Here is a 6774-nt window from a genome sequence, read left to right on the forward strand (position 1 = left end):
TACTGATGAAGATTGAAGACTACAGTCTGCTGTATGGATTACACCTCAATATAAAGAAAACAAAATCCTCACAACTGGACCAATAAGCAGCATCACGATGAATGGAGAAAAGATTGAACTTGTCAAAGACTTCGTATTACTTGATTCTACAATCAACACCAATGGAAGCAGCAATCAGGACATCAGAAGATGTACTGCATTGGGCATATCTGCTACAAAAGACCTCTTTCAAGTGCTGAAGAGCAAAGATGTCTTCTTGAAGACTAAGGTGTACCTAACCCAGGCCATGGTATTTTCTATCACCTCATATGCATGTGAGAACTGGACAATGAACAATGAAGACTGAAGAAGAGTTGATGTTTTTGAGTTGTGGTATTGGCGAAGAATCCTGAAAATACCATGGACTGCCAGAAGAATGAACAAATCTGTCCTGGAAGAAGTGCAAACAGAATGCTCCTTGGAAGTGAGAATGGCCAGACTTCATCTCAGAAGGGACCGTTCCCTGGAGAAGGATATCATGTTTGATAAAGTGGAGGGTTAACGAAAAAGGGGAAGGCCCTCAACAAGATGGATTGATCTAGTGGCTGCAACGATGGGCTCAGGTATAGCAAGGATCGTGAGGCTGGCACAGGACTGGGCAGTTTCGTTCCATTGTACATAAGGTTGCTATGATGAGTCAGAGACGACACGATGGCACCTAAACAACAACAGTCTTGGAAGACACATTCTATGTTGGAAGGCACTAAACAATACCAACAATCATGAGGAAGGCTCAGGACTGGGCAACATTTTTTTCTGTTAAGCGTAAGATGCTATGTGTCAGAGCCAACTCAGTAGCAACTAACAATTTAAAGTAACTTTATATTCCTCCTACCTTCCTACTTTCTATCTTTTCTCAGAAAAAAAAAAAAAGATTGATAATGGCATAATACACATTTTATAATGCCTTGATGGGGAGTTCAAATTGCATCTTTACCTTCCATCACGTGGTAAGCATTAGAATGCCATAAAAAAGTTTGTTCATGTGCATTAGTATAAATTTTACCTATATGCAAATAAACCAAAGGATTGTCATTTTCGTTATAATAGGATTACTCACAGTTTTGATTTAAATAATGAACTATCATAGCACATTTAAAATGTGATTCAATTCAGTTAAATTTATATGCAGCTTTCTTGGAATGAATTTGCTATATAATGTAATACAGTTATTTGAAGCTTAGATTTTTATAGCCTAAAAATTTAAAGTTAATGGTAAAACTTATTATTCAGATGTGATTTAGAGGTACTGCTCAAAATATTCTTTAGAGATCAGAGTATCAAATATCACAGACATAGTTGGAAAAGTCAACAATTACAGTAGGCTTAATTCCAAGGTAAAAATTGTTGACTGCATGCCACAGCCCGCCCCCCGCCCCCCAAAATTTGAGTCTCTATCCTGGGTCAGCATTTTCTTTGAAAACCCCTGACTTCTGCACCTAGTGATTCATTCTTTTTATTTTCTTCCAGTTTTTCATTAGGGAAAATTTTAAACATACCTAAGAGCGGAGAGAGTGTAGATAATAAACTATCACCAGTTTTAACAGTTATCTGTGGGTGGCCTGCCTTTTGTCATCTGAACTCTATGCACCTGCATCTAGGTTGTTTTGAAGTCAATCTCAGATATAGAATTATTTAGTCTGTAAATATTTCAGTTTATTTCCCTGACAGATACTTTTACAAAAAATATTTGTGAAAAATTCACAATAACTTCTTAATATCATTAAATATCTGGTCAGTGTGTTCACACTTTCTCAATTGTTTTATAGATGGTTTTGTTTGGGTGGTTGCTGTTGTTGTTGTTATTGTTTGTTTTATGGTTTGTTTGAATTATGATCCAAGGAAGGTTCTTACATTGTGATTGGTTGATAGCTCTCTTGAATTATTAATAGGTTACCCCCCCCCCCCCCCCCATTTCTGTCTTTCTTCTCTTGCTCCTGGCAAACTTCTCTTGAAGAGAACTAATCATTCATTCTGTAGAATTTCTCACAGTCCGGATTTTGGTAATGGCATTCCCGAGGCGTCATTTAATACGTTTCTCTGTTTCTTGTATTTGGTTGCTAACCAAAAGGTTGGCAGTTTGAACCCACCATCTGCTCCATGGGAGAAAAATGAGCCAGTCTACTTCCATAAAGATTTCCAGCCTTGGAAACCCTATGAGGCAGTGCTACTCTGTCCTATAGGGTCACTAAGTCAGAATCAACTTGCTGGCATTGGGTTTTTTGGTTGTTAGATGTAGAGTCTTGACTGGCTTCAGGTTCAATTTGTTTTCTGCCAGTTTATTTCATAGGTTGTGCGTGAACTTCCATCAGGAGTGTCGTAAAGTCTGGTTGTGTCTCCGGTTCATTCCCTTTTAAAGTGCTGTGGTTCACAAACTGTCTTTCATGGTTGGGAACTTGATTCTCAAGCACAAATGAGAATGGGAGGCCCAGAGCCCAACCCCCTGAGCACTAAGGTTGCAAACTAAAAGTTACTGAACTCCTCAATACAGACTAATACCTTTTAGTTATACAATTAGAATTTATAGGGAATTTAATTCCTTTGTCCCTAGGACAGAAGACTTAGTCTTAAATCATTAGTTCTTAATCCCAAAGTCTAAGATGTCAGCTATTAATTAATCAGAGAGTTCCTGCCTTTTGAGTATCTTAAGGATATTTTTTCCAAAGATAGAAATGTTGGGCAATCTACTTCCATAGTGATACTGCCTCGGAAACCCATGGAGGGGTCGCTATGAGTTGGGTCCTACTCGACGGCATGTACAACAACAACAATTAAAAATGTAATAAATGTCCACAATAAAAGTAAATATTTAGCCAGGGCTTCTCGACCTCAAGTATTACTGACATTTTGGTTCAGGTAGTTCCTTATTTAGGGGACTGCCCTGTGCATTGGTGGTATTTCAGAGCATCCCTGGCCCTACCCATTAGATACCAGTAATACTTATCTAGACACGACAATCAAAAATGTCTCAAGAATTGCCAAATGTCCCTTTGGGTGGAGTCATCTCCAATACTTAGATTTCAGAATTACATTTCTTATATCATACATGTCTGAGCTTTGTCAGACCCATTATGCTTTTTAACTGAGGGGAATTTGAGAAGGGCATGCTCTTTTGGAATTTATTCATTCAGAGTCACATAACTAGAAGTACAAGTTCTATGTCACATCTTAACCTCATTTTCAAAGTAATATATTGATGAATACTTTGAGGTTATTTGTTGGCACTTGAAAGCTGGGTCTTGTGATCAACAAACACAGACTGAAGGATTGAGGGTATGAAGGAGTAGAGTGGGATGTGGGATCTAGAGACAGAATTAAAGCAAGAATTGGTGATGGGATAATGTTTTCTACCCTGTCATTTTTGCCTCAGACTGCACTCATCAGAGAACAAATGTTCCATGATATAAAGTCAGTAAGGAAATTTTAAAATTAGCCTCTATTAGAATGTGTGCTCATTTTAGCGTTGGACCTCATTAATGCTAGGACATATTTGATGTCGAGGTAGCTTTCCTTAAACTCCTGCTGCAAATGGGGGCACTGGTGCTTGACCTGTGTGGTCTCTGACCTTTCGGTGTTGCCTCCTCACCCTCTGCAGATTGATTACTTCAACAACCAGATCATTGTGGACCTTGTCGAGCAGCAGCACAAAGGCATCATCGCCATCCTAGACGACGCCTGCATGAACGTCGGCAAAGTCACTGACGAAATGTTCCTCGAAGCACTTAACAGTAAATTGGGCAAGCATGGCCATTTTTCTAGTCGAAAGGTGATGAGTTTAATGAGAATTTCCTCTCATTTTTATCTGTAAGATTTTCCTATTGTTTGACTGAGTTAAATGATTTTATATGTTGGTTTAAAAGAATCTCCACTCAACTAAGAAAGAAAGGCCATAGGCATCCATTACATGATTTATTGCTGTGAATGAATTCTCTGGTTTCCAGCATGGCATGATTGATACAATCATGATATCCAGGAGAGGGAGCTCCAGACTATTCAATTCTCTAGGATGAACATGATTCTTTAGAAAGCATGATGTCATTTGTAACCAATAGGTACAGGGTCCTTGTTCATGTGCTAGAGATAACTCTGACACTGAAAATAGTACTTGTCCTTGACTTTTTACTGTTCGTCCTCAGTTGTTTCAAATGTGGTGTGGACTCTGCCTTACTTCTTCAGATGACATGATCTTCTTGAAAACAGAGAAACTCCTGTTGTTTGGCCGTACAGGGAAACTCATTCCTTAAATGAATGGGTGTCCTTTTCACTTCCCATTTTCACATTCTATAAATGAATGCCATAAACAAATCACAGTTTGGTAATAATTGATGGCAGTCAGGGCTATCAGCTGAGACCTTCATGGCATGTCTTGTGTGTAGTATGTTTGTCATTAGTATTGTTTAAGTAATTTATGTTAGAGAAGGGGCACACCATCATTACCGCGAGTCTTCCTTACAAATAGAAGCCTGTATTCGTAAAATAGCCTGTATGCTCCTTCACTTCAGTAAAGGGGAAGACATGTTTATCCCTCCCTAATTCCATAGTTATCAATGGTACACTGCCATTTTTTAGCATGACAAAATCTATATTCTAACTTTGTCCCCTTTGAAATTATGTAATCAGGCTAGGGAGATAGATGCCACAATTAATTTGTTAGAGCACAGATCATCAAAAACCAGATGACTGTCTGATACTTGTTTTAGGCCAGTTAATGTCTAAAACATTCTCATTGATCTGTTACTGAAGACTGACTGGTAACCCTGCTATAAATTGGCTTTAGGTTACAACAGTCTGACCTTTGACATTAAGGCTCCAGTTAGAGGTATTTCTTTCGTTGTTACCCATTTATACCTCAAATGCTTAATGAGTACCTCTTATTTGCCAGGTGCAATTCTAGACAGTGGGGACAGAGCAGTGAGCAAAGTTAGAAGCAACCTAAATAATGAATGATGGTTTTTAAGATAATATGATTACATGGGCAAATGCCCTATCCTTTGATGGGATGGTTTATGAATGTCCTTTTTTAAGCATAATTTAGGTTTTGGAGATTTGTGTAGGATTTTAATCTACCAGATGGTAGGTACCCAGTCAGTGTTCATAAAATCAAATTGAATTGGTCAAAATCATACCAAATAAGCCTTATGGAATATTGAATTTTAAACTAAAACACACAAAGCTCCAATTCATTTATATAAATATCTGTGAGCCCCCGTGAGATATCAAATCCCCCACATTTTGATACTTTTCACCTTGGTGATTTATACACCTGAATTAAATCTGTCAATCAACTACTTCAAAAGCTTAAGGGAGCAACTATACATATATTTTTAAGCAATTGCTACCGATTTGATAGAAAATGCTAAACAACAGTTTATATGTGGAAATGGAAATTTTTTAAGTCACCCCCGACACACACCAGGATCTTTGTCTAATTAAGGAAAGAAATGAAATAATCAAGCTATTAGAATGCTTTAATCACTAAAAATCTTCCTGTTAAATAATAGTATTATCCTGTATGTTGATCCAGCTACTGTCATTTGCTACTGATTATTGATTAGAATTATCGACATGCCAAAAAAAGGTTTTTGGCTTGCAACAGTAATGTTATTAGGGGCTAAATTGTTTCTTATACATTAAAGTTATCATAAGCATGCAACTGATTTAATAAACTATAGAATTACTATTTAGAATATTACTATAAAATTAAATGATAAAGCTGTAAGTGTTGTTATTAAAAAAAAAGAAAAATCTAAAGTATTCTGTGTTCAGATCAATTGAGATTACAGTATCCAACGAGTAGTATACTAATACTAAATGAATACACTAAGTATTCAGTTAGTGTGAGACATCTCTTGTGGCCTTTTCCTTTGGGGATTTTATAAAATGAAAAGGTTTTGTAAAAGTGGTTAAAAAGAGAAAGAAGAATTAAATTTATTGGATATCACTCTGTATGTTAGACCCTGTAGCCTACATAGATCACTCAATTCTTAAAGCAACTCTCTGAGATAAGTAATTATTAAAGGAGACAGAGGAAGCAAATGATAGAGCCAAGATTTGAACCTCCGAACTCTAATTCTAATTCACTGTAATTATTCACTTGTTGAATTAATAGACTGTTTATTCCTCTACAGTTTAGTTATCTGCTTAGCAACCACCACTTTAGTTGTGGTTGTTTATTAGAACCTAAGTGGTTTTTGTATGTAAGTACAGTCAATGCTTCATGCATTCTTAGATGTCTGCTTTGGAACCTATAGAATATCAAGGTATCCATCACATGGCAGACAGAGAACTCTAATAGCTACTGAAACATGGCCTCAGTGGTTTTAATTTAACAAGGAAATTGCAGAAAGTTATGGAGGCAACCAGGGCCATACACAAACTGCCTTTCCATAATATATTTCCCTTTGTAAGAAAGAGCTGTATAAGTTTGATCTTCTGTGAAATGACAGGCGTGGCTAGAGTGCCAGACTAGCAGAAGACATGTGAGCCAGATGCTATGTACATAGGAGAGCACAGACATTGAGGTTGGCCCCAAGAGTCATTCCCAGGGCTCCCACTTACTAGCTATGTGATCTGGGGCCTTTGAGTCTTCCTTTCCATGTGTGTAAGAGATCATGATGCTTACCTGAAGTATCATTTGTGAAGGCTCAATGAGATTTATGTGCCCAGCATAGTTGGCACTTGATAATGATCCAGTCTTCCTTTAGTAGATCATAGACGAGAAAGAAACTATACTCA

At 37.3% G+C, this 6774-nt stretch overlaps 1 protein-coding gene across 1 annotated transcript in view; it reads left to right on the forward strand.

Moving 5' to 3' along the window:
* The window catches only part of MYO1D (myosin ID), a 431366-nt gene that overhangs the window by 146476 nt on the left and 278116 nt on the right, over nt 1-6774 (forward strand). Inside the window, exon 10 of the mRNA XM_042780479.1 lies at nt 3635-3805. Coding sequence (XP_042636413.1) covers nt 3635-3805 — 171 coding nt within the window. The remainder of the gene's footprint in view (nt 1-3634; nt 3806-6774) is intronic.

The sequence above is a fragment of the Orycteropus afer genome, unplaced genomic scaffold (assembly GCF_000298275.1).
Source record: "Orycteropus afer afer isolate SDZICR_OR568_19922 unplaced genomic scaffold, OryAfe1.0 scaffold00042, whole genome shotgun sequence".
Classification (NCBI taxonomy): Eukaryota; Metazoa; Chordata; class Mammalia; order Tubulidentata; family Orycteropodidae; genus Orycteropus; species Orycteropus afer.